The 27,031-nt window shown below is 40.9% G+C and overlaps 2 protein-coding genes across 3 annotated transcripts; both read left to right on the forward strand.

Annotated features, from left to right (window-relative positions):
- The first annotated feature begins 254 nt into the window (after nt 1–254).
- Nucleotides 255–5,270, forward strand: fezf1 (FEZ family zinc finger 1). Its single transcript, XM_017713618.2, has 4 exons — nt 255–1,254; nt 1,972–2,106; nt 3,536–3,668; nt 4,097–5,270. The coding sequence occupies exons 1-4, from the start codon at nt 571–573 to the stop codon at nt 4,348–4,350; spliced, it is 1,206 nt and encodes a 401-aa protein (XP_017569107.1). The 5' UTR covers nt 255–570; the 3' UTR covers nt 4,351–5,270.
- Nucleotides 5,271–8,818: 3,548 nt separating this feature from the next.
- aass (aminoadipate-semialdehyde synthase) lies at nt 8,819–25,784 on the forward strand. 2 transcript variants are annotated; one of them, XM_017713669.2, is made up of 24 exons: nt 8,820–9,159; nt 9,696–9,925; nt 10,213–10,389; nt 10,596–10,680; nt 10,852–10,919; nt 11,206–11,352; nt 11,507–11,585; nt 11,753–11,880; nt 12,580–12,728; nt 13,043–13,165; nt 13,510–13,621; nt 13,860–13,919; nt 14,194–14,261; nt 16,794–16,915; nt 17,184–17,313; nt 17,728–17,838; nt 17,996–18,104; nt 18,364–18,504; nt 20,052–20,219; nt 20,567–20,662; nt 21,979–22,094; nt 22,188–22,276; nt 22,385–22,561; nt 24,163–25,784. In XM_017713669.2, exons 2-24 carry the CDS (start codon nt 9,707–9,709, stop codon nt 24,279–24,281), a joined length of 2,793 nt encoding a protein of 930 aa, XP_017569158.1. In that variant the 5' UTR covers nt 8,820–9,159; nt 9,696–9,706; the 3' UTR covers nt 24,282–25,784. The 2 variants fall into 2 exon arrangements, with proteins under 2 accessions (XP_017569161.1, XP_017569158.1); XM_017713672.2 differs by lacking the exon at nt 24,163–25,784 and having other exon boundaries at nt 8,819–9,159; nt 22,188–22,286; nt 22,385–22,524.
- Nucleotides 25,785–27,031: the final 1,247 nt, after the last annotated feature.

Below are 27,031 nucleotides of genomic sequence, written 5' to 3' on the forward strand. Positions count from 1 at the left end.
GTATATCAATCCCCTGATCTTTAATGTGTTGTTGACATGGGGAAGAAGGGCCACCGGCGTTGTAGGTTTTTTTGTGTCCTCGTGAGTGGTTGAGAGTTTTTGAGCGCAGGGCCCCAGCTGAGCAGGCCGCCCACCGCAGCTCGCACACTCACTCATACACACTCACTGCGCTTCAGCAGAGGAGAGAGACACACTCCGCGCTGCTGACTGATCTGACGGAGTGACAGAGTGAGTAAGTGATTGTGTGTGTGCGTGTATGTGTGACTTTGTGAGTGAGTGACTTTGTGAGCGAGTGAGTGTGTGAGCGCGCGGCTCTGCTCGGCGCTGCGCCGCTCTCTCTGCCATTGGTGAGCTGGAGGCGCGTTATTGGCCAACACGCCCCGCTGAGGCGCGCATAAGTGCCGATCGCCAGCGGTGAGGCTGTGCCACGCTCTCCGCGCGCTCACGGGAGCCAAACTTCGGCGCACCGGCACGCGCGCACACTCTCACACATACATACTCACACAGGGGGAGAGAGAGTGTGTAAGAGAGAGAGAGAGAGAGAGAGAGAGAGCGCTGCGCTCGGAGGCGATGGACGGCGCGCGCTTCTCCTCAGCGGGAGCGCCCGGCTCCCCTCTGCCGCCGCGCGGCCCCGCGAGCTCCATCGCCGCCGCCGCCGTGAAGCCGCTGGCTTTCTCCATCGAACGGATCATGGCGCGTAGCCCGGAGCCGCGCTCGACGCCGCTGTTCCCGACGCGCGAGTCTCCCCCCGCTCTGCGCTGCGTACTACCGCTCGTGCCGCTCGCCTACGAGGCGGCGCACGGGCTCGAGCTCGGCGGCAGCACGCTGCACGCGACTCATTCGCAGACTTTCTCCCACCACCAGCACCAGCAGCACGTGCACGCGCACGGCGGCGGCGGTGAGCTGCTGGGCTACAAGCACGAGCACGGCCACTACAAGCTGTTCCGGCCGCGCGTACTCAGCCCGGCCACGGCGCACGCCCTGCACGGCGCTGCGCGCTACGTGAGCTGTGCGGCGGAGAGCGCGTGCGCGCCCGCGGCGGCGGCGGCGGCTGCGGGGCTGCTCGGGCTGCACCCCGTGGCCTCGTACTTCCTGAACGGGCCGCTGCAGAAGGCCGCGTGGGCGGAGAAGGCGCGCGCGGGAGCCGAGAGCGCGCACATCCTCACAGAGAAGCTCCTGAAGAACTCGGCCAAGATCAGCGGCGCCGCGCCGCACAGCAAGCCCAAAGTGTTCACCTGCGAAGTGTGCGGCAAGGTAAGACCACACAAACAAACAAACAAACAAACAGACCAGGAGCGCCGGATAATTAACGCGGAGACTTAAGGGGGGTTCGGAAAGCAGGGAGCGAAACAGGAAAGTTTTCTGTTCATTCTGATTTTCAGAAAATGCTTGAAAAGAAGAAGTCTATTGTACTACATATATATACTACAGCAGCAGCCGCTCCGACAGAGCAGGACGATTATCACAGTACAGAGAGACAGCTGGAAAGTCGGGAACAGTCAGCTCTGTTTTTATTTTTATCCTCCGCTTTGTGTTTCTCCTCTTGTGTTTCTGTATGTCCTTCGATTTTATTTCACCAGCAGTTTAAACCGGATTATAAAACTCTTTAACAGTTTAAAACACCGCCAGCAACAGTTTTCATCTGGTCGTAATGTTTATGTCCTTAAAACATTTTAGCCTGATCACAATATTAGCATTTACTTCCTAAGAGTTAAACAGGATCATGGCGCTCATCATCGTTTTAACAGTTTAAACCGTGTTATCCCGGTTAAGGCTGTGAGGGTAGAGAGGCGCGGGGTCTCGGGTTTTCTCTCCTGCTTTGGTTATAACTGTATTAATAAAGTCATTAATAGACGCAGAGCGTTCAGAGACCTGTGTGTGCTGAATAAGAGGAGCTGCTCTCTGTGAATTAACGCTGTTATTAACTAAATATGAGAGTTGATCTGTGTGTGTGTGTGTGTGTGTGTCCAGGTGTTTAACGCGCACTATAACCTGACCCGCCACATGCCAGTTCACACCGGAGCCAGACCCTTCGTGTGTAAAGTGTGCGGTAAAGGATTCCGGCAGGCGAGCACACTGTGTCGACATAAAATCATACACACTCAGGTACAGCACACACACACCGCCGCTACACTCAATGAACACTCACTGCATTTATCACTATTAGTACAAAGACTGTAACACTTTAAGCATTATTGTAATAATAATAATTATAGAGGTTATACATTATTATTATGATTATTGTTATTATTATTATTATTATTATTATATATTTAAATTATTATTAGTAGTATTAGTAGTAGCAGTAGTAGTATTAACGTTATCGCGATCAAATGTAGTATTCTTGAAATGTTTAATATCATTAGTACTGTAACGCCATTATAATTCATTATTATTATTAGTAGTAATAATAATATTAGAATTTGTACTGTAACGTTATCATGACCAAATGTAGTATTCCTATTATTCTTAATATTATTAGTACTTTAACGCCTTTTAAATTAATTATTGTTATTATTAGTATTAGTATAATAATAATAACAATAACAATAACAATAATAATAATAATTAATATTATTACTACTATTGTTATTATTAATAATAATAATAATATCAGCATCATCATTAGTATTATTATTATGGTTTGGTTGTGCTCCTCTCCGCTGTGTAGTGTGATTGTGTGTTTCTGTGATCAGCGCTGAAGCTCTCAGCTCAGCTCTCTCAGTTATAAACTCATTCACGCTGTAAAAGCGGTTCATCAGTTCAGTCTAAAGATACCTCATGTGGTGTCAGGACGCATTTAACTCTATTCAACTCACAAAAACACTTTAAACGTGAAAAGCGACATTTTACTTCAGATAAAATAAAGGTCCCACCTTCTCTACAGCACTCAAATTAATTTTCTGCCCGCTTCTCTCAGAGAGATTTTATAGTAGAGATAGGAAAAACTGAAGAGTCTCATATGAGTTACATCACTTTATTATAACTGCAGAGAAAGAGTTATTCCCCAACTAATCAGCAGCTCCGCTGACAGAGACAGAGACAGTTACAGTCGGTGAGTCAGTCAGTGAGTCGATAAGGCAGTCAGTCAGTCAGTGAGTCAGTCAGTAAGTCAGTCAGTCGGTCAGTAAGCCAGTCAGTGAGTCTGTCAGTGAGTTAGTCAGTCAGTGAGTCTGTAAGTCAGTGAGTCAGTCAGTCAACCAGTCAGTTGGTCTGTCAATCAGTCAGCCAGTTAACCAGTCAGTTAATCAGTCAGTCGGTCGGTCGGTTGGTCAGTCGGCCATCTGGTCAGTCAGTCACTCAGTGAGCCAGTCAGTCAATGAGTCAATCTGTCAACGTGTCAGTGAGTTGGTCAGTCCGTGAGTCAGTGAGCAGAGACTGAGTTTTAAGCCGCTCTGCTGTGTGAGCTGTTCAGTCTGAGCGCAGCTGAGTGTTGGGGGCTTTCAGAGTGAGAGAGAGAGAGAAAGAGAGAGAGAGGGAGAGTGTGTGTGTGTGTCTGTGTGTAAAAGTGTTCTGTGATGTTTGTGCTGTACAGGAAAAGCCTCACAAATGCACTCAGTGTGGGAAAGCGTTCAACCGGAGCTCCACTCTCAACACACACGCGCGCATACACGCTGGGTACAAGCCGTTCGTGTGTGAATTCTGCGGGAAAGGCTTTCACCAAAAAGGTACATACACCTCTCCCTCTCTACCTCTCTCTTTCTCTCTCTCTCTCTCTCTCTACACCCACATACACACACACCGGCTAATCATCATCATCATCATCATCATCATCATTATTATTATTATTGTTGTTGTTGTTGTTGTTGTTGTTGTATAATAAAATAATTATTACAGCAATAATATTTAAATGCTTGAAGCTATTGTCGTGTTTTAGAAAACTGCATTATAATTGTCGTTAATTAAATTCTCAAATTACAGTGTAAAAATATCAACTGAAATATAATCTGTGGATTTCTTTTTGTGTGCTACTGGAGTTCACAGCGGGTGAATCAATAACCTGGGACGTGTTTACTCTTTATTTCAATTGTCCTATTCCTTGTTTATTATTAAGGTTATTCACACGCCCCCCCCCCCTCTCTCTCTCGTCCTTTAGGAAACTACAAAAACCACAAACTAACCCACAGCGGAGAGAAGCAGTTTAAGTGCAATATCTGCAACAAGGCCTTCCACCAGGTGTACAACCTCACCTTCCACATGCACACTCACAACGACAAGAAGCCCTTCACCTGCCCCACCTGCGGCAAGGGCTTCTGCAGAAACTTTGACCTTAAGAAACACATCCGGAAACTGCACGACGTTTCTCCAGGACCCCCCTCACCGCCCACCCCCATTACCCACCAGCAGTGAGCCTCAGCTCGGCCCTCGCGCCCGCGGAACGAACCCCCCTCCATACTCTTATAAGTAAAGGTGCCACAAACAAGGGTTCTATCGAGCGACGCCGCAGAAGAACCCCGTTCCGCTTCCTAGAGAACATTTCAATGGATGGCTCTTTAAAACGCGCTGTAAATGAGACGCCAGTGTGAAGAACCATTTTAACGTTTAAAGAAGCTCCACGCAACGGTTCTGTGCCAATTAAAGGCTTTTCCGAGAACCGTGTCCGTCCAAGCCAAGAACCACCTTTATTTTTAAGAATGTGCTTCATCATCATCGTCATCTTCCTCAGCATCTTCATCATTCAGCATGCAGGACTGATTTGCCGCCTCCAGACATCGAACAAACACGGCCTTTTCTCTTTTTTTTTCTTTTCGTTTTTTTGAGACTCGTTTGTGAAAATGAGCTTTTCACTCTCAGGGTAATCGCTGTCACTGTCTCTGTTGTACAATAGGCTTTTTTATTTATTTGAAAATGCAATGTTGTGGTTAACTAGAAGAGGGTGCGGTCAGTTGCGCGGATCAAGAGCCGCGATGTACATTTCTGCATTTTGTATAAAGTGTCTGTTATTTATAGTCCGTCTTTCTTCATCGCTCATGCTGTTTTCAGGTTTGGTTGTTTGTTTTTTTCCGTTGTTAAGTCAGCGCGAATTATGCAAGGGATTGTTTGTAAATAATTACAACTGACATCAGATTTCTCATTAAATCGATAGATTATAAATCATTATAACGAGGGGAAAGAAAATAAAAAGCATATGTTTTATGTCATAGCGTTTCCAGCTATGTGTGTTTGAAGCGTGTAATCTGCCTTTCGTGTTGCTGTCTGACGGCGTTTCGGACCCAGTAATGGAGGAGTAATGGGACTCGTGCCTAATGAGAAAATGAACCATAATTAGGGAATAGAGATAAACAGTGCGGATGGAGGGGCTGGTGGTGGAAGGAGGAGGGGAGGAGGCGGGGTGAGGACCACCGCGTCTCAGTCCAGTAAGTGCGACGGTGAGTGTATTTGTCCCTGTGTGCACTGAGGAGCTGTGAACTGCGTCGTGTCTGAGACGAAAGGCCTGAGCAGGAGAGACAGAAAAGCCCCTAGAGGAGAGCATTAAGGTCTATGCAATGCCAACGATTTATTACTGTGACTGTATTACTGTTTCAGAGCAGCTAATTTAAAATAAATTGATTACTGTCAGTAACATAATCACTTTGATTACGGTTGTGATAATGACCTTCATCCTCGCGTCGCAAATTATGATTATTACTTTATTGGAGCGCAACACTGCGGGCTTGTGACGAGAGGACTGAAAAACAACACAGCTCAGCTTTAACGCTTTAACCCATGCAGGGCCGGGTCTGAGATTGGGTCTGAGCTCAGCAAAGCATATTTTTTAAAAAATAAGAAAAAAACTGCACGACAAAGAAGTGCATTTATTATATTAATTATCATATTTGTAGTCATTTTATCAACAGAAAAGCCATGTCGGATTGCGATTAAAAGCATCAAACAAATCACATACAATAATAAAACAAAAAAAAAGGTCAAGGAGACACTGTCAGCTATTCATCCAAAATACAGCTAAACGCCCTTCCATCAGAACACGCTCTGCAGCTTTCGCCTGGAGTCAGTGAGGTGGTGAGGTATATTTAGTCTATAGCAAAGGACCAGGACTAAAGCGCAGACCACAGAACCCATAAAACCTGCTTCAGCTTCTGTTCATCGAGGTACAAACAGCGTAGTCCTTAGAGGCACAGCAGTGGTTTTAAGGTGCGATTATAACCATGTGACGCAGAAGTATCCGCATTAAATAAGTCGCTGCTGTCAGAAGAAAACCTCGTATGTTTTTCTCATGTTTCTGTTTTTGACATAATTTTAAAAATAACTGTTGTTCTTTACGTTGTGAGTAAATTTCATGCGTATAAATTCCATTATGAATGGGCCAAAAGAAAAAGTCTATTTACATTGACTTTCACTCGAAGTATGTTATTCGTTCTCCTGTGAAGTTACCCTTTTGGAGATACGAGGTTTTCTTCAGACAACAGCGACATATTTAATACCTTTAACAACCAAATGTTTTAAACACGAGAGGAAAGTAAACAGGCTGGAGGCCAGGCGGCGCGTGTGGAGTCACTACAACTTAACACACGTAGTTTCAGTAGAATATGGTGCAGTTCTGCTCCGAACTAAAGGGTCTCCAGGGGCACCCTTAAAGGTACCCCCACTGACAGTTCGGCTTAATCTCCAGACGATGATCATAAAGAAACCGCCAGGCCCCCACACTCGCTCCTACCCGCGAGGATGTGAGTTTTCCGGAAGAAGAACCCAAAAGAAAACTTCTCTCCCACGTTCAGCACCGCCACCCTGAACAGCTCCCGCTCGCGCCGAGCTAAAAGGGCAGCTCCACCGAATTTTTTCAAAATGTCTACCGAACTCAGAGCAAGGTCATTCAGAGTGGTTTGATGTGAAGTGGTTTGATGGCTCATTACTGGAGAAACCCACTGATGTATCTGTTGTTGTACACTGGTGGTACCAGGGGTCGCCATGTCTACAACACAACAAGAGCCATTCAGATCACTGTCCGGAACCACCAGTGAACACGTGTCTCCGAGTTTGTCTGAGCAGCGTTGAAGATGGAGAAATTGTGCTAAATCCGAGGAAAAATCCCTGCATGTACCATCAATGAGTGGATGAAGAAAAACACATTTTAGCCTAAAATCCCACCTCAAAAGAAATGCCTGCTGTAATATATTTGTTAGCATTTTGTGTAACAGCGTGTAAAGACATTTCACACCAAACCACCCTGATGACTGTGTTTACATCTTAGCCATAAATTCGACAGAAATGTTAATAAAATCGGGGGAGTACTCCTTTAAAGCTGCAGCTCCGTTCTAATATAATCTACACGCTCCTAACTACACCAAGCCCGACTGTTGGATCACGACCACGTCTCTGTGCTCTGTTCTGTTCATAGAGCGAGCTGAAACGCTTCGGCTAATTAGTATTAATATTAGTGGCCATATAAAACGACAGTATTAAAGACTGTGAAAAACAAGCTTAATTATTATGCAGTGCTGAACCGTCTGTGTCAGGGTCATAGAGCTGGTCAGTACGGTGTGGATGGCCAGGTGAGACCCAGCGATTTCATGTGGCAAACTGCTCGGAAACAAGATGTGAGGTAACATAATAAGAAAACAACATTTTGCTGGATGAGAAGCGAACCTGGAGCAATATTAAAGCACAAAAAACAAACAATATTATTACCAGGAATTACACATGTGGACACTATGGACACTTTGTAGCGGACAGATAATAATCGCCTAATATTCATCCAAATAGCTCATAGTGAAGTTAGCTGTTAGGCTACCTGCTCCACTAAGCAGTGCTGCACACTTTGGCTTAGCTCAATGTACGTTTTTTAACAACAATCCAGTTATTGAACAACGATTCTTTTCTCATGTAATTTCAGAAAGTGGAAAGGAACGCCTGTCCCCCTCTATCCCCCACAACGAAACTGCACCAATGATAATGTCCCGTCTTCTTGTAAGGTAATACAATTATTCATTCATTCGTTCGTTCATTCATTTATTTTTTTTATTTACAGGAGAACTGTATACACACAGGAACTAGTTACATCACGAAGCAGTTACAATAGGCTGGCGAGAGTACATTAAATAAGCACTGTCAAAATAAATGAACAAATAAATGCTCCATACACATTAAAGAGCATCAGGACATATTCATGTATAGATTTGAATTAACAACAGGTCCCACATCACATATATTCCTAGCATTTTATTTATCTACATATACACGCAAAGAATCCTTTAAGCAAGTAAGAACTCTTTCTTTAAGAAAGAGTTCTATAGCAGAACTATTCCCTATACTAAAGAACCCTTGAAGAACCTTCAATGGTTCAATGTCATGTGTGTAAATGGTCAGGATGAATGGACCAAAAGAAAAAGTCCGAACTAAAGGGTCTCCAGGCGCACCCTTAATATATGTAAATGAGCTAAGCTCTGATTGGCTGTTTTATATTGCGCCTTATTTAAAAAGCAGTCCATGCACGCTATGCATACTACACTAATGAGCGCTCGTCCGCTGTACTATTTTTGACATGCTGTCGAGCATGGCAGTGTGCGGGTTTTTGTTTGTTGTTGTTTCGGACGCAGCCGCTCAGTATAACGTCCACATGAACGTGACGAGTCGGTGAACGCACAATAGCCTGCACGGATTTCTGAGAAATTGGCTACGCTTTGACACTTTGACCGTGTTTTACACACAACACCAAAGGCTTTATTTCAGACGAGGGAGGCCTGTGAAAGCTCAGCTCCCCGTGTGGAGTACAGAGCGCCGTCTTTCCCAGAGGACACAGCGCAGCAGAGGGCAGCCTGCTCGCTCCTGCCTGCTGAAGTCATAAGAGTGCGACGCCGGCGGCAGAAGGCAGATCCTAGAGCTGCGCTCTGATTGGTCGTCAGATGGGCTCGGCTCACGTTACGCACCCGCATTTTTACAGATTTCACCACAGCTGAGCACCACGAAGTTTGGTATTAGTACACGCCTGCTAACTACGTGTTCAACGAGTGGACGTTCTGTTCTTCCTGAGGTGTTTCCGTCCTCTGTGTCGGTGTATCTCCTCTGTTTCAGCCGCAGACCCGCCGCTCTCTCTGAGTCCCACCACTCTGAGCTTTGCTCACTGTGCACCTTTGCTTCGCTGTCACCCCACACAGCTGATGAGATTACAGGAGGGTCCCGTTTCAGCCGAGACCACAGCCTGAACGCTAAAACACTAAACGGGTAGGTGAGGATAAGCTAACTGGCTAGCTGTGCTATTGCCAGCGACGACGGCTACAAAACACTTGTTGCTGGCCAGCTGGTAAAGAATTAATGCTAACCGTAACTAAATACTTTCTGCTTCTTTTCTAATGAGCTCACCTGGCATCGCTAGATAGCATGCTGGCTAATTAACCTACAGAAGACTCACTGCTTACAGACGGGTGGGAGATTAGTGGCATTAATATGCTTGACATTTTTTAGCTCTAATTACGTTTCAAGATAGTGGTCATATTCCTCTCCACGTTATGTCCTTTTAGGATTAGTGCATTAAAATGTCCTTGCTCTCCTGTTCATCGTCACTGGGACTGGAAGGTGCACTTGAGATAATGTTGGTAATATTGCTTTTAGTCAGCTGCAGTCTTCTCCCTTGCAAACTGAACCCACAGCCATTGTGTAAAATGTTTGAGAAGCTTCACTGTGTACATTTTCTCTGTACTTTTCTTAATTCTCATTTTGTTTAAAATTAAATTTGTAGTTTAACTCTTTTTCCCTGAAAGGCTCCTTAGCCATGCTCCGACTGGTCAGAAACCAATTCAGGGGGCTGACAGGCTGCATGTGCAGCCTGCAGAGGTCACACCATCACAAGTCTGTGATGGCTATCCGGCGTGAGGATGTCAACGTATGGGAGAGGCGAGCACCACTTGCTCCCCGGCACGTGAAGGAAATCACTGCAGCAGGTTACAAAATCCTGGTACAGCCCTCAAACAGGAGAGCCATTCACGACAGAGTGAGTAAGCAGGGTCCTCACTGACACACAGTCACAATGACCAAGACAATGCACTAGTCAACACTGTAAGTGCTGTTTCCAGTTTAATGATCAACATCTTCTCATATCATTTAGGCCTGTAGGTTTTGAATAGCCAGCATAGTTTTCTAGTTAAGAAAACTGTAAGTTAATGTCAGGTATTCAAAAATCTTTCTAAACTTTTCAATCAAAACACCTGAAAGAGAAGTTGCACATTTAAACATGCACTGTTAGGAAAAATCTGACTCACACTTCTGTGTTTCTTTTAGTACTATGAGAAAGCAGGAGCCATCTTACAGGACGACATCTCAGAGGCTTCTCTTATTGTCGGTGTAAAGAGGCCCCCAGAAGAAAAGGTCCTCCCAAATAAAACCTACGCTTTCTTTTCCCATACCATCAAAGCCCAGGAGGCTAACATGGGACTTTTAGATGATATCCTCCAAAAGGTAATCTGTGTAGTAATTTTCCAATATTTAAGTTTGTATGTGGTCCCAATGCACTTCATCTAAAAGCAGACTTAAATTCACCAAAAACATTTTGGAGGTGTTTTTTCCCCTTCAGAGTTCTTGAAATGCAATTTATTTTTTTTGCTAAAGGAATTGTAAGTAAGAAGGCATGTGCAGGTATTTCACCTTTGATTCTCTCTTTACAGAATGTGCGGCTCATTGACTATGAAAAAATGGTGGATGAGAATGGTTTCAGAATTGTTGCATTCGGAAAGTGGGCTGGTGTTGCAGGTAAAAAAAAATGCACATTGTGTAAGAATATGAGAATTTTCCACTTATTCTGATTTGTGCTACACAGTTTGTTCATATGATAAAAAAAGAATAGCCACTGGTACTGAATATGGCTCTTGGAAAGGCTGCTGTATGTGTAACCTCTTCAACTAATTTTTATCATTCATGCAGGGATGATTAATATTTTACATGGTCTGGGTCTGCGTTTCCTCGCCCTTGGGCACCACACTCCCTTTATGGTATGCATTTCTTTCACCCATGTTTTTTTTTTTTTTTTCTCATTTTGTTTTGTTTATTTGTTTTCATATAGCAAGCAAGACAGTGTCACTATAAAATGGCAGAAAATATTGCTTTCATTGCTACAAAAGCTGATTTTTATTTTTGAAGCTTTTGTGGAAAACGTTTCTTCTCAAAGCAGTACATACAGCAGTCAGGCCACCAAGAATAAATTTTATAAAAATTATGTGGATTTCGGGGTGCTTAACATGTCTCTTTTTTTTCTTTTTTTTGATGACAATGTAACAGCACATTGGAATGGCGCACAATTACAGGAATGTCAGTCAAGCTATCCAAGCTGTGAGGGACTGTGGCTATGAGATAGCGCTTGGCCTCATGCCCAAGTCCATTGGTCCACTTACATTTGTGTTCACGGGCACTGGCAATGTATCTAAGGTAAAACTGACTGAAAATGCTGTACAGCACTGTGGTGATTTAATTAGAGTTCTTTTTTTTTTATTGTGGTAAACCGTAATGCAAAGAAAATACATTGTCCTAAAATGGACAGCAATAAGTTATTAATCTTCTGTATATTAATCAATTTCTATAGGGTGCACAAGATATTTTCAATGAGCTTCCATGTGAATATGTAGAGCCACATGAAATGAAAGAGGTCTCTGAGTCAGGAGGTACAACCACCCTTCCTATTTTACACCCTGTAATTTGAATGTGTAGTGTTTCTGTTTGTGTGAGTGACGAGGGGGCTTTAAGTTGTGTTCTATATGCATATGCATGCATTTTATGTGTTTTTACTATGCTTTTTCCTGTGCTTGTTGATGTTTTGATGTAACCGCAGACCCCACTAAAGTGTATGGCACAGTGATCAGCAGACACCACCATCTCGTTCGAAAGAGTGATGGCGTATATGATCCTTTTGAGTATGAACACCATCCTGAACTCTACACCTCACATTTCAGATCTAGCGTGAGTACTACCACCACATATGTGAAAGACTTTTTTTTTTGTTTTTGCTGATTCTGAGATAATGGTCTACAAAGCTAGGGATGAATGACAGTGCTGAAAAATAAAGTAAATACATGTTGTGTAGTTTTGACATTGTAAAGTAAATGTTCCTCTTGTAACTTGTAGTCACTAGTGGAAAAAAAAGCATTTTATGCAGTGACATAACACAGTCCCTGTTTGGCTATTTGGTTTTGTCTCTGAAGCCTGTTTTGTTTAGCAAATGCCAAGCTCCAAATGATTAATCTGTGGGAAAGACGCATCTAAAAACTTAAAGGGCTCCTCTTTTCTTTATTCTTTGTGTTTTTATTAGTCAATAGTACTGTTGTTTAATATACTTTTATAGGGAACATTAAACTGCTGGTTATTAGATGCCTCAGATTTGTTTCTATAATTCTCCTGAAAGAAATGTCAGATAAAGTAATACTGGTCTGGTTTCAGAGACTTGCCTGTTTTATCATGCTTTGATTTAGAGTTTAAAGAGCAGCTTACAGACTATCTTGTAGATCAGAGCTCAAAATCATAAACATTTTCTCACCCAGTGCAGATGCACTCATTCATTTTGAGTTTGTTTTTTGAGATCACAGCGTAAAATGTGAGCTGCATCACTTTGCATTGAGAGGGTCCATGGGTAGAAACTGATGTTGCCCCTTATGTTTAAAGGTTGCACCCTACACAACCTGTCTGATAAATGGCATTTACTGGGACCCACACACTCCTAGGTTACTAAGGCGACTGGATGCACAGAAACTCATGAAACCTTCAAAATCTTCAGCCTCTGTCACTGAGGGCCGGCCTGAACTGCCACACAAGTGAGCTTTTTACTGTGATCACTGTTCTTTTGAATTACTGTATCATAATGTGGTATTATCTGCTGCTTTAAAAAAATGAATATTAGCAGTCATCAATGTAGCTCTTTCACCTCAAGGCTGTGACCATGTTGAGAAGTCCTTGGATGTGCATATCTTCTACAATGTTTGGTCTTCAATTTGTGTACAGAATAAGCCTTACGTAATCCTCCATGACCTAAAATGCACACTTTAAACTCTATGCAAATCTGAGCTTATTGAAAGCATACTCCATGTGATATGTTTTTTTCTTTTTTCTTCTTCTCAATTGTCTCCAGGTTCTTGGCTATATGCGACATTTCTGCAGACACAGGGGGCTCCATTGAGTTTATGACAGAGTGTACCACCATTGAGAAGCCCTTCTGTATGTATGATGCCAACCAGCACATAGATCATGGCAGGTATGGCATTGAGTGTCTTTTTATCTGGTATCAGAAAGCCCTTAAGCTATAGAGAGTGTGGATATAATATACTTCTGCACTCTTAAAAATAAAGGTGGCAAAAGGTGAAGCCATAGAAGAATGACTTGATTTCTTAAACAAACACATACCTTTTTTGTAAATGAAACATGAGTAGGAAGAATCTCTATTGAAAGTCTAAAGAACATTCACATGATGTAAAAGTTTTATAGCAATGAAAGAACTGTACATCCAAGCCAAGAACTATTTAGAAACCTTTATTTTTGTATATGTATACAGCGTTTGTGTATTTTCTATTCACTCAACAACCATATCCTTCTTTCTAGTGTGGAGGGAAATGGCATTCTCATGTGTTCCATTGATAACCTGCCTGCCCAACTTCCCATTGAGGCTACAGAGTATTTTGGTGACCGCTTGTTCCCCTATATCTGGGAAATGGTAAGATCTAGTACTTAAGTGTAAGTGATAAACTCATCTGTATCAGTTTTGGTTTGGTTTGTTTTGGAGAAGGCTACACTGGATATGGGCAAGTTTAGGTGGTTTGTTAATTAACAGTGCTAGGCTTCAGCTCTTTAAGACCACATTCCCTTCTATTAACAGTGCTGAATTGCAGCTGCTTAGTATCATATGCTTTGCTGTTGGTTTTCAGTTATTTTGACTTTGTGTTTATCCCAAGCTGCCCTCCAATGCAACCAGACCACTGGATGATGAGGACTTCTCTCCACAAGTGAAAGACGTAAGTGTTGCAAATATATCTTAATAAATGTTCTTCTAGCCATTGACCAGCAGGTCTTATATATGTCTGACCTAGAGCTATGTGATACAGTAACAGTATTGTGGTTTGGTTTATATAAATATGCTTTAGCAATTCCCAGCTGAAGATTGTTCAGAAGACATCTTTTGAATAAACCCTTACTAGATCTTTCTCATTTGTCACAAATTTTGATTTGGTTGAATTTTCTGTCTTATAAACCTGTTTTTGTTAATGTTTTATGCGCATCTCCCACAAGGCTGTAATAACATCCAATGGAAAGTTGACTCCCAAGTTTGAGTACATTGGGAAGCTAAGAGAGAGGAGGTAAAGAACATAGTTTATGTTTTTTCTTTAATATGTGATCAAAAAGTTTATTTTTCGTATAGAAATGGAGGATGTCTTTTAACTAATTGAAATGCAAGATATAAGTCGTATCGGATTAGATAGATCAGAAAACTCACATAAAAGCAGATTTGTTGTTTATTATCATTAAGACATTAAAATGCTTGTGAAACTGCTTTGAAAACAATATTCTACACTTCAACATCATGGATGTTGGATGCATGAATATATCTCCAATCATGTTAAACAGCATTGAATAATACTGATAATTTGTGTACACTAGTGATTTGAATTTATTTAGTAGTGATGAGCAGATATAGCAGTGCCCTGTGACTTCATTTCTAGAAAAAATTTATTTTGCCATATGTCACAGTCCACACTAACATGGCTCTCTGTTCTGATCAGGCACAGTGTGGTCAGCGTGTGGTTTCTTTGCCTTACTCATTGCCTTAACACCTTGCATGGCTAGAGCATTCCTGCTCAAGCGTCCTCTTATGGGTAGACCATCTCATTCTCTCGCCACAGCCGACACGTCTGCCTCCTACTCCATTAATCTCTGAGCTTGATTATTGGCTTGCAGTCTGACAGATATTTGTGAATTTATGTATTAACAATGCCATCCAAGATCAAAGATCATCTGAATGAATTCTCACACCTATCTGCATGTCAGTCAATTAAGATTTCATCCAGTAACTAATAAAATATTTCTTTCAGGGATTGATAAGTCATCATAATGAGTAAGCCTTTTCACTATAAAGATGCTCTTTTGTTTTTATGTAGCTTGTGTGCACAAAGCCCTCTAGTCTTTTTCTCTTCCTAGATGCCTAATTCATCCTCCAACAACTTGCATGCAAAAAAGCTTTTGACGAACTCTCCTGTGCTTCTGGTAGTTGACTGTGTGCATCTTCAGCTTCACTGTCTATTCTTCCATTTCGTATTTATATAGTAGATGTGCATTGTCATTCAAGGTACCAGAAATCAGTGGAATCATGTGATTATTTATTTTCTTTGTCAGTCTGGTATGTGTTCAGTGTGTTATGCTCACTGTAGTTGGGCTTTACATTGATATTTTTCTCCATTTAATCAAAGAAAGACTTTAAAATGAAGCTTGATAGATTTGTTGAGTAGCATTTATGAAAATGTGTCTGTTCAAATAATTAAAACTATGTAATTAAGAAATGTTACCCTCAAATCTTGAAGTGGTTAAGGGCTTCTAGGTTGCATTTGTGCACATGTGCAGTGTCGAATCCAATTAGGCTAAACACGACTGGTTGGCTGACAGTGACTCCCGAGGGTCTGTCGGGCTAAAACGCTGATTTAGCAGCCTGTAATAGCACTGTGGTATTAGAGCATCCATGTTTGCAAAGTACTGATGTCTAAATGAGGGGCAAATTTTTTCTGTATCAACATATCTCAGTGCCAACTCTAACTTCAGTGCTCAATTTTTGCTGTTGATTCTGTTCTTGAACTTGCTCTACAGTGCTGCACTGCAAATATAAGTGCTCTAAGTGCTTTTCTGTAACGCTCTTTAAATAAAACACAGTTAAACTGTCACTCTTAGTTCAGCACAAACAGGCGAAAGCTTGGTGCTGCATCAAAGAAACATCAGTCTAAATCTAAAAATAATTATATTGCATTTCAACTGGAGATGGCATGATACCACTTTATTTTCTGATACTGATACTGAACATGAGTATCATCTGATGTGGTTCTGATGCATTTTCTTAAATCTTTAAAAGCTTTAGAATGAGCCATTTTAATTGAAGCGCTTCATTGAAGTCTATCACGTTCAAACTATTTAACAAAGTACTGCCCCAAAGGAGGAACTACACTACTAACAACATCACATCACAGTGTGAGTGAGTGCTCACACTTATTTGTTACAGGATTTAATTACATTCATTTTTTTCCCTCTGAAATCTCATGCACCATTTTCTGCTTATATTAACCTGATACTGATACATGAGAATACCATCTCTGGTTGCAGTCAGTCCTTCCCCTGTTCATTCTCAAATAAGGTAACAGCTAGATTGAACACTGTGATGCATTTTGTGCTACAGAAAAGGTGTTTTGAATCTAAACATTTGGATTTAAGTGCAGTGTACTCTAAGATCAGTTCAGCTCTCAACCAAAATCTTTAGTGTTCTTAATACAATAGTACTAATGATCCATTGAAACTCAGCTTTATGCCAACAACCTCATTCTTGATATTGCAAATCGTTTATTGTGAATTAGGAGTTCTAATTGAAGCACAATGCTTGATCTGCTCAGCAATGTATGCGTGTTTGAGTATACAATTCCAGTTTAGCCTAATGTGATTGGAAGACCATCAAAAGTGTTTGCTTCCCCTGCTTTCAGCGGTGTATGCATTTCTTTGTCTTTTAATCAGTATTTGTCACTTAATGCTGTAGAGAGAGTGTGTGTGTGTGTGTGTGTGTGTGTGTGAGAGTGTGTGAGTGAGTGTGTGAGTGTGTGTGTCTGTCAGTAGTAATGGCTGTACCATCTGGCTCGCAGGGAGACTGAGCAGATCTTGAAGAAAAGCGGGATGAAGCGTGTGTTGCTGTTGGGCTCTGGCTATGTGTCTGGGCCAGTCATTGAGTATCTCACCAGGGATGCTGGCACTCAGGTCACAGTGGGTAAGTGCTTTCAGCCACAGAAATCCTACTAGGCTTGTTTATCCCCTTCAAAATATAGGCTTATTGTTCAGCTATTTGTCTCATCATTAATTATTCATTGACTACAATTAATTATTCAATAACTACTTTGTAACTAAATTGTTAATACTTCAGTAATTAGTGTGGACCCATAGGGACTCTTATTGCTTTGATACCAGTCTCACATTTTTAGTCACCAATTCTTAGAAAACTGATATCTCTTGTAGTTGTTTTCACTGTCTTGTTTTAGCTAGCATGCTTCTGAGCCAAGCTGAAGAACTGGCTGACAAATACCCCAACACCATACCTGTGATGTTTGATGTGACCAGCCAAGAAGGCCATCTTGAGTCTCTGGTGAAAGACCATGACCTTGTCATCAGGCATGAAGTCTGCCCATATCATAAACATAAAGCTCTTCTAAATTAGGTTCCTTAACATTAGGGCTGCACAAGATGACCAAAATACCATATTGCTATTTCTGTGATATTGCTGCATATTGTGTTCTCAATATGCATCACAGTATATTAAATACACAATGGTGAACCATTAATCTGATATGAATAAAGATTGATCAAATTATTAAGTATAATTTGGTCAGAAGTTAACAGCACACAATAAAACAGTCATAATTTGTTAAAGGGCTCATTTGCACACATAGTGCAATGGTCATCATTAACATGCAATAGCAATTAACAAAAAATATATATTGTTTAACCCTACCTCATATTATTTTGTTTTAAACAATTTGTGAAGCAAAATCGCGATCAGACTCTCATGCTTCTTTGTGTGTTTAGCATGCTACCTTATATTTATCATCCTCTGGTGGCTAAGCATTGTATCACGAAGAAGGTGAACATGGTCACAGCCAGTTACCTGAGTCCAGCCATGAAGGAACTTGAGAGCAGGTTAGTATATTTCTAGGTGCAAACATAATTTAAAGTCATCTTCTGATGTTGTTTGACAAATAAATAACTAGACTGGTTTCATTGTGTGTTACTATTGGCTGCTTTCTAACTGACTGATCTGTTGACATTGCTGTGTCGTGATTGGATGTTTTGCCAGTGCTGAAGAGGCTGGCATCACCATAGTCAATGAGATGGGCCTGGACCCTGGCATTGATCACATGTTGGCCATGGAGTGCATCGACCAGGCCAAGGCAGACGGTTGCACTGTAGGTATTGTGTGTTTGTGTTCACTCGTCATGTGTGTTTATGGATATGTGTGATGGTGTGAGATATCGCCATTGGTAGAATCATTAGCATTCGTGGGAGACATATGACTTGGCTCAATATATTGACACTTTATCTTGCATGTTCATTTTCACTCATTCTTGATAGCCTGGAGGAAGATGAGCCTTTTAGCCTTTTTCTGTTCTGTTTGCACTGCTACTGATTTCAAGGATGTATTTTTGTGTGTGCTCTCTCACACAGGTGGAGTCATACAGCTCCTTCTGTGGTGGTATTCCTGCACCAGAGTGTTCTGAAAATCCACTGCGTTACAAATTCAGCTGGAGTCCATATGGAGTGCTGCTTAATACCATCAGCCCTGCTGTCTACCTCAAAGACAACCAAGTAATTAATGCATGGAATGAAAAACAAATAGGACTATAATTTTGCTGCCTTTATATTTTCTTTTATTGAGATTTTTTTTCTCTTCTTCAGGGTCATCGTATGTATGTATGTATGTATGTATGTATGTATGTATGTATGTATGTATGTATGTATGTATGTATGTATACGTGTGTGTGTGTATGTATGAGAGAGGTCTGTAATTTTCGTTATAGGTACACTTCAACTATGAGAGACAAATCCAGAAAATCACATTGTAGGATTTTTAAAGAATTTATTTGCAAATTATGGTGGAAAATAAGTATTTGGTCAATAACAAAAAGTTCAACTCAATACTTTATAACATAACCTTTGTTGGCAATGACAGAGGTCAGATGTTTCTTGTAAGTCTTCACCAGGTTTGCACACACTGTAGCTGGTATTTTGGCCCATTCCTCCGTGCAGATCTCCTCTAGAGCAGTGATGTTTTGGGGCTGTCGCTGGACAACATGAACTTTCAACTCCCTCCACAAATTTTCTATGGGGTTGAGGTCTGGACACTGGCTAGGCCACTCCAGGACCTTGAAATGCCCTTTGCGGAGCCACTCCTTTGTTGCCGGAGCGGTGTGCTTGGGATCATTGTCATGCTGGAAGACCCAGCCACGTTCCATCTTCAATGCTCTCGCTGATGGAAAGAGGTTTTGGCTTAAAATCTCATGATGCATGGCCCCGTTCATTCTTCCCTTAACACGGATCAGTCGTCCTGTCCCCTTGCAGAAAAACGGCCTCAAAGCATGATGTTTCCACCCCCATGCTTCACAGCATGTATGGTGTTCTTGGGATGCAACTCAGCATTCTTCTTCCTCCAAACACGATGAGTTGAGTTTTTACCCAAAAGTTCCATTTTGATTTCATCTGACCACATGATATTCTCCCAATCCTCTTCTGGATCATCCACGGGATGAGATCTTGCGTGGGCCCCAGATCGAGGGAGATTATCGATGGTCTTGTATGTCTTCCATTTTTTTACAATTGCTCCCACAGTTGATTTATTCACACCAACCTGCTTGCCTATTGTAGAGTCACTCTTCCCAGCCTGGTGCAGGTCTACAATTTTCTTCCTGGTATCCTTTGACAGCTCTTTGGTCTTGGACATGGTTGAGTTTGGAGTCTGACTGTTTGAGGCTGAGGACAGATGTCTTTTATACAGATAACAAGGTGCCATTAATACAGGTAACGAGTGGAGGACAGAAGAACTTCTTAAAGAAGTTACAGGTCTGTGAGAGCCAGAAATCTTGCTTGTTTGTGGGTGAGCAAATACTTATTTTCCACCATAATTTACAAATAAATTCTTTAAAAATCCTACAATGTGATTTCCTGGATTTTTTTTCTCATTTTGTCTCTCACGGTCGAAGTGTAAAATTACAGACCTCTCTTATCTTTCTAAGTAGGAGAACTTGCACAATCAGTGGCTGACTAAATACTTTTTTGCCCCACTGTATTTTCAATAGGTATCCATGGTGGACTGCTGGGAATTGCTCTAAATGTTTGCTTTTTGTCTCCTTTCTCAGGTGATCACTGTTCCCCCTGGTGGTTCTCTAATGGAAGCCACGACAGCCATGGAATTCCTGCCAGGTTTTAATCTGGAGGGCTTTCCCAATCGTGATAGCACTAAATATGCAGATGCTTACTGCATAGAGTCTGCACACACTGTAATCAGAGGGACTCTGCGCTTCAAGGTACCCAAAACAGCACTTTTCTGCAGGATTTCCTAGACCAGAGCAACTTTCAGGACCTATATTACAGAATGGCACATACTAGCAACAAGTAAAATTATATTAACTTGATTGTAACTACAATACAATGTAACCAGTGTTCCTGCCTACTACTACATAAATGTGTTTTCTGTAACGGGTTTGACAGGTTACAGGTCAGGTACGTATATGCCAATTATATTAGACTTTATTAACTTACAGGAAGTTTTTTTTAGTCTGCTTTCATGCCTATATAACAGATGTGGAAAAGTATGATGGCCCGGATAAAACTTGCAGTACACTTCTGTATGTGTCTGTGCTTATTCCTGCAGGGCTTCTCCAGTGCAATGAGCAGCTTTATAAAGCTTGGACTTATCAACACAGACCCTTGTCCAATGCTGGAACAGACAGCTAGTCCTGTCTCTTGGGTACACACTTAATATGCATAACAATTATAAGTCATTATAATGTATACAGTTGTATGGCTCAGACTCAGTGTTTTGTTTCCTGTCCAGATTCACTCAAAGAAATTGTTCTTAGTTTATTACTTATTACCATATTCTGTTTTTTTTTTTTTTTTGTTTTTGTGTTTAAAAGTTTTAGAAGTAGTTCTTGTAGGATTTATCACAGCTTTAGCAGACTTAGTTTACAGACAATTATGTGAAACTTCTAACAGCTGTATATTTGACTGATTATCAGGGATGGGCAGATCTGCATTGGACACTCTGGGCACTGCAGCGATGAGTCTTGTGGCCAAAATGAATAGTTTGTCATCAGAATTATAGGGACATGTTTATGTTTATAGTTTATAGAACATTAGTTCCTTCGCAAAATAATTCTCCAGCCACACAAATTCTTTCTTCTACTTTTAATAATTTTTTTTGTAGTCCTCATTATGTAAATAGTTTATATTGTAATTAATTGTTATTGCTGTTAATATTATTGTTATTATTTTGATAACTCAGCCCTTAGCAGACTACAACATAATGCTTCCATGTAGTTCCATAAAGAAGTTGATACTTGCTGTCCTGTTAGTTGGAGGACATCTGATTTGATTTCTAGGTGCAACCGTAGAGGTTCTGGATGTTTTGCAGGAGGGTGCAAAGTTATTATTCAATTAATGGTAAATGTTTGTAAATGGTTAACTGGTCTGGTAGTTTGATAAAGGGCAAAACACACACACAAAAAATAAATAAATAAATAAATATATATATATATATATATATATATATATATATATATATATATATATATATATATATATATATATATATATATATATATATAATTTTTTTAAATTTTTTTTTAATAAATAAAAATATAAAAAATATATATGTAGTAGCGTAAATGTGAAATATTGTGGCCTGTGGCATTGGACAGTAGGCAGTGTCAACCCCTGGTCATTAGAAATCTGTCATTTTTATATTATGTGGTGTGTTATATGTGTTATTTACACTTTGATGTATTTTAGTGATGAGCATACAAATTCTTTTTGTGGATTCTTGTTCTTGTATAATTTAGATATGATTTTTTTACAAGCTTTAGTTTCATGGGTGGAGGGGACAGCCTTCTGCCCAATGACAGCTGGGATGGACTCTCCACCACCCAGAAGGATAAGCTGTTTAGAAAATGTGTGTGTGTGTGTGTGTGTGTGTGTGTGTGTGTGTGTGTGTGTGTGTGTGTGTGTGTGTGTGTGTATTATTAGTTTTGTGATTTTAATCATGTTCCCCCTTCTTGCATACAGAAAGAGCTCCTGTGCAAGCAGCTTGGCTTATCCTCTTCAGTTAACAATGACTCCTTTGAGGAAGCCGTGTTCAACCAGATAGGGAGAGATGAGTTCAGAATGCAGACACTCAGATGGTGCGTAGCGAACAATGCTAACATTCTTCTTGGAATTTGGTGCAGATATTTTAATCCAGCCTGAGATGAGTTATATTTGTACCATTTTAACAGGCTTGGAATGCTTAATGATGAGCCTATGCCACACGCTGGTGCCATCCTGGCATCCCTCGCTAAGCATCTGGAAGCCAAGCTCTCTTTTGGTAAACACTGGTAAAAAGTTCCATTAGTCTCGTATAGAAGCATTGTCTCTCTGTGGGGGAAAAAAGGCTAAACAGTTTGGATTCTGTTTCCTTTTTCTATTCCAACAGATGAAGGTGAGAGAGATATGATTATCTTGAGGAATGATGTTGGCATTAGGCACCCAAGTGGCGAACTTGAGATGAAGCACATGAGCCTGGTGGTCTATGGGGACCAGAATGGCTTCTCAGCCATGGCCAAAACAGTGGGATACCCAGCAGCTATTGCAGCTCGTATGCTGCTCAATGGTTAGTGACCACAAAGTGTACACCATAGCTACAGATACTAAAAATAGCTTAGAAATTGCTGTGCAAAACAACCTCATATCTCTGAAATAGTAACTTTATTAGATTAACAAATAAACTTCGTTCATGTAAAGAGGTTTAAAGAAGTACTTGTGGATCAAAAAGCTAAGACCATCTTTAGTTGGTGTCTCAGATGGTCTATGCTGGTTTTTGATGGTCAAGGTGGTTGACAAGCTAGACATCCAGATGGATTGGAAAATGTACACTATATTTCCAAAAGTATTCACTCACCCATCCAAATCATTGAATTCAGGTGTTCCAATCAATTCCATGGCCACAGGTGTATAAAACCAAGCACCTAGGCCTGCAGACTGCTTTTAAACATTAGTGAAAGAATGGGTCACTCTCAGGAGCTCAGTGAATTCTAGCATGGTATTGTGATAAGATGCCACCTGTTCAGTCGTGAAATTTTCTCGCTACTAAATATTCCACAGTCAACTGTCAGTGGTATTATAACAAAGTGGAAGTGATTGGGAACGACAGCAACCTGGCCACAAAGTGGTGGGCCATGTAAAATGACAGAGCTGGGTCAGCGGTTGCTGAGGTGCATAGTGCGCAGAGGTCGCCAACTTCCTGCAGAGTCAAGCACCTTTATCAGCATTTGCAGTATGTTCTGCCACTTGCTTCACAGCTTTCTTCAGTGGATAGACCTGAAAAAATTCAAAATAAACAAAATTAAGCAACACTGAGTTTGAAAAAATGTTCCGAATATAACTTGTTGTTGTAATAATAATAATAATAATAATAATAATTATTATTATTATTATTATTATTATTATTAGCATAGAAAGCTTCATGGAATGGGTTTTAGTTCCTGTGAAGGGAACTTTTAATGCTTCAGCAGACCAAGAGATTTTGGACAAGTTCATGCTCCCAACTTTGTGGGAACAGTTTGGGGACATGGATGAGCGAGTTTGGTGTGGAAGAATTTGACTGGACTGCACAGTCCTGACCTCAACCCGATAGAACACCTTTGGGATGAATTAGAGCAGAGACTGCGAGCCAGGCCTTCTCGTCCAACATCAGTGCCTGATGTCACAAATGAGCTTCTGGAAGAATGGTCAAAAACTCCCATAAACACATTCCTAAACCTTGTGGAAAGCCGTCCCAGAAGAGTTGAAGCTCTTATACCTGCAAAGGGTGGGGCAACACCATATTAAACCCTATGGATTAAGAATGAGATGTCACTCACTTTCATATGTGTGTGAAGGCAGATGAGTGAATACTTTTGGCAATATAATGTCTCAGTCAAGTTAGTCACGCTGGTCGACCAGCTGAGCCATCAAATTCAAACAAAACATGTCCATGTTGTTAACCAGCTTTATGCTTTAGCTGTCAGTGCTGTATTTTTTTCAAGAGGGGGAAATTTCATGATGAATGTAAAAACAGCTTGTTATTACTAGCATTATTCAGCGTTATTGTTGTCAGATGAAAATGTTTTTATATTTATTTCTAAGTTTTTATCTGACCTTTAATGTTTCACATTAAATTGACCATTCCTTAGTTGTAATGAAATGTAAGGTGGTCATGTCTTGCTTTCACAGGTGAGCTGAACACTAAAGGACTTGTGGTGCCATTGACAAAGAATATCTATGGCCCAGTTCTGAAGAGACTTCAGGAGGAAGGCCTTCAGGTCATCTCCAAAAGCACTATATCAGAGTAGTCAGTTTCTGATTATGCTCTGTTCAGACCTGCATTAATTCAGAGACAGTGAGAGAGCAAGAGAGAAATTGATTGTCTGACAGGCCTTAAAGTACATAGATTTTATGTTTGAAGTACAAATATGTAAAATATGTGAGAAAAAACACTTACTGACACTGTAACTCAAGAACACTACGAGTATTCTCCAAACATCTGTTTTCTTATTTTGTTTTATGCTTTTATGTAAGAAGCTACTGCAGTGCATGGGCTGGTAGGTACACAGGAGAAAGTCTCATCAGTGCAGCCCACTGATGTCATGGTGTAACGGTTTTACTGACTGTCATTATGTTGCTTTGTATTTGTTCTTCATTGCATATCTGAAATTTGAAATTGTCTAATGTATGTGACATTTTTTGAACTCTTTACAATTTTTCATGCCATTTAAGCACTACAGTACATGATTTAGGGCTGTCTGCCATACTGAAGCACTTTATGCAATATTTGGATTACCTCACCATTGCATTTAATGCACCATGTCAGTTAGACCAGTCCTGTGAGCTCATCATTTACAGAAATCCTTTTTATCTATTGTATAAAATACAGCTTGGGGTAATTTCTCCAAGCTTTCTTGTGGAGTTGACAGTTGAGTCAAACTGATAAACTAATCATGGCAGAACAGTAGCATGTATTCTGTTTGAGGTTGGTTAATAAAGCAGTTCCATTAATGGGATCCTTTATTTAAAATAAAGGAAAAACACTAACTTAGGCTTCATTCACACCTATCATTAACTAGAGAGGCCCAATTTAATGAAAAGAAAACACATCAACGAAAATGATTGCTTGCTAGACGTAATAGGCCATATAATTTAAATCTGTGGCCAGATTTTTGCAATACTGAATATGCTTCAGCTACAGAGCTCCTTTGCTCAGTGCTTTTTCTTCAGTAGAGCCTACACTCTTCAGAAATAGTAAAGGCAGGTGACCTGCATATGATCAGCACACCCACAGACTCACCAAAATTGGCTTTATGAGATTGGATCTCCAACTTGTGCAGGACAGTCCTAAATTATACTTACTGTCAGCTTTTTATCTCTCTCTAGGCTTAGAGCAGGGTTTCTCGCTTGGTCGTTGAGCTCTGTACAGTTGTGTTTTCTCTGATCTTGCACTTCTATTTTAAATCCACACAAGGCTTGTTAAGGACTTTTGAGTCAAGTGTTGAAAGAAAGGAAAAGTGTGACAGTTGTGCAGTGCAACACTACTAGAGGATAATAATTAGAAAAAATGTAGTCCTCAGTACTCGGATCTCTTGAAAATGCCCTCGATTGTTCTGATGGTCATTAATTTACAAAGCCTTTTCTCTACTTTTCTGTCACCTCAAAAAGACAGACTTCATGTATTTGTTTCAAATGTGTATGTCTGTTTCAACTTTTTGATATGCCTAAAAAAGATGTACAAAGTTGCAAAGTTGCCTGTCAAGTACTAATACAGCAGATGAACCATGCCACTAAAAATGTTATATATTTTGTACATTTTAAATGTCATTAATATATTAAATATTAAAAATTACACACACAGACACACACATGTATAACAACCAAGCTTATATTGACGACACAGTAACAGTCACGAAAGCAGTCTTGTTTGTCCTCAGTGTGGATCACTTGGGGAGTCATCATTAAGTAGGCCACCAAGCTCAGGATAATTGGGTTTGTAATTATTAAAAGTCAAAAATGCAAATTAAGGTAACGATACACTCTGGTCAAGACGATGTCTGGCTGTTTGACCTATATTTCCCCGCAAATGCGCATAACCTTTTGCGTCTTAGACTGGATTAGAACATAGAAATAATTATGGAACGATTCTTGAAACGGATTATGCCATAACTCCATATAGTTGTCATCTTTTTCATCAAAGCAAAAGCCTCAGTCTTAATGCTGTAATTGTTTTCTTAAAGCTGGTCCTTCCTTATTTCTTTTAGTCTGAGCAATGGCTTAGAAGGACTACAGGGCCCCTTAAGTCAGATGACACTTATTGAACCAGGATTGCTAACTTGACCTCATTGATAGTATTAATGGAAGGGAAGTGAAGTGTGGCACATGTAGTCAAAACCAACTCACACAAAGAGACTTAGTGTGTCTTTAGGATGAGTCTGTCCTGAGGACAAATGGGCAAGAAAGTTTAAAGATGTATGAAACAGAAGCATGACTCATTTTGTGACATACTTTAAAAGAACACTAAGAGATGGCTTGTTAAAACAGTTATGCTGCTTCACTGCACAACTCATCTAATCAGAAATGGGTTAAAATAAGTTAGAATGTGACCCATCCATCCATTTTCTAAGCCGCTTCTCCATCAGGGTCGCGGGGGGGTGCTGGAGCCTATCCCAGCAGTCATCGGGCAGAAGGCAGGATACACCCTGGACAGGTCGCCAGTCCATCGCAGGGCAGACAGACAGACAGACACAGACAGTCACTCACACACTCACACCCAGGGATAATTTAGGATGTCCAATTGGCCTGACTGCATGTCTTTGGACTGTGGGAGGAAACCGGAGAACCCGGAGGAAACCCACACAGACACGGGGAGAACCCTGATCACCCGGCTGGGGGATCGAACCCAGGCCCTCCTCGCTGTGAGGCGACAGCGCTACCCACCACGCCACCGTGCCGCCCTTAGAATGTGACCTAATGTAGAATATGAAAATTATTTTTTGGAGGTTTTGTCCTAATGATGATGCTATGCTCATGACTTTAGCATCAAATGACAGCATTC

The sequence above is a fragment of the Pygocentrus nattereri genome, chromosome 11, assembly GCF_015220715.1.
Source record: "Pygocentrus nattereri isolate fPygNat1 chromosome 11, fPygNat1.pri, whole genome shotgun sequence".
Taxonomy (NCBI): Eukaryota; Metazoa; Chordata; class Actinopteri; order Characiformes; family Serrasalmidae; genus Pygocentrus; species Pygocentrus nattereri.